The sequence below is a fragment of the Buceros rhinoceros genome, unplaced genomic scaffold (assembly GCF_000710305.1).
Source record: "Buceros rhinoceros silvestris isolate BGI_N320 unplaced genomic scaffold, ASM71030v1 scaffold43768, whole genome shotgun sequence".
In the NCBI taxonomy this organism is placed as follows: domain Eukaryota; kingdom Metazoa; phylum Chordata; class Aves; order Bucerotiformes; family Bucerotidae; genus Buceros; species Buceros rhinoceros.
Genome location: NW_010428198.1, coordinates 1 through 276, shown reverse-complemented (window position 1 = coordinate 276; position 276 = coordinate 1). Strand labels below are relative to the sequence as shown.

The 276-nt window shown below is 66.7% G+C and overlaps 1 protein-coding gene across 1 annotated transcript in view; it reads left to right on the top strand.

Annotated features, from left to right (window-relative positions):
• CATIP (ciliogenesis associated TTC17 interacting protein) overlaps positions 1-173 on the top strand; it is a gene marked incomplete at both ends in the record, with an annotated part of 1,819 nt that extends 1,646 nt beyond the window's left edge. The window contains one exon of the mRNA XM_010142184.1: positions 97-173. Within this exon, the coding sequence (XP_010140486.1) occupies positions 97-173 (77 nt within the window). The remainder of the gene's footprint in view (positions 1-96) is intronic.
• Positions 174-276: the final 103 nt, after the last annotated feature.

Genomic DNA, 276 nt, shown 5'->3' with positions numbered 1-276 from the left:
GTACGGGGCGATGCGGGGTCTGCCCGGGAACTCCCTCAGCCCTGCCAGCCCAGCAGGTACCCAGGAAGGGGGGTTCACTGGCTTTCCTCCCTGCAGACGCTTGGCCCGGCTGGTGCAGGTCGGCAGCCCGATGCTGGCGCTTCTGCAGGATGAGTCTGTGCTCGACGAGACAGGTACAGGAGAGAGGGAAGGGTTGTGCCCCCCCAGCATGGGAAGCCCCTGCCCACTGTCTGGCAGCTGAGTGGGTAACGCTCTGCCCCGCCTTTCTCCTGCCAG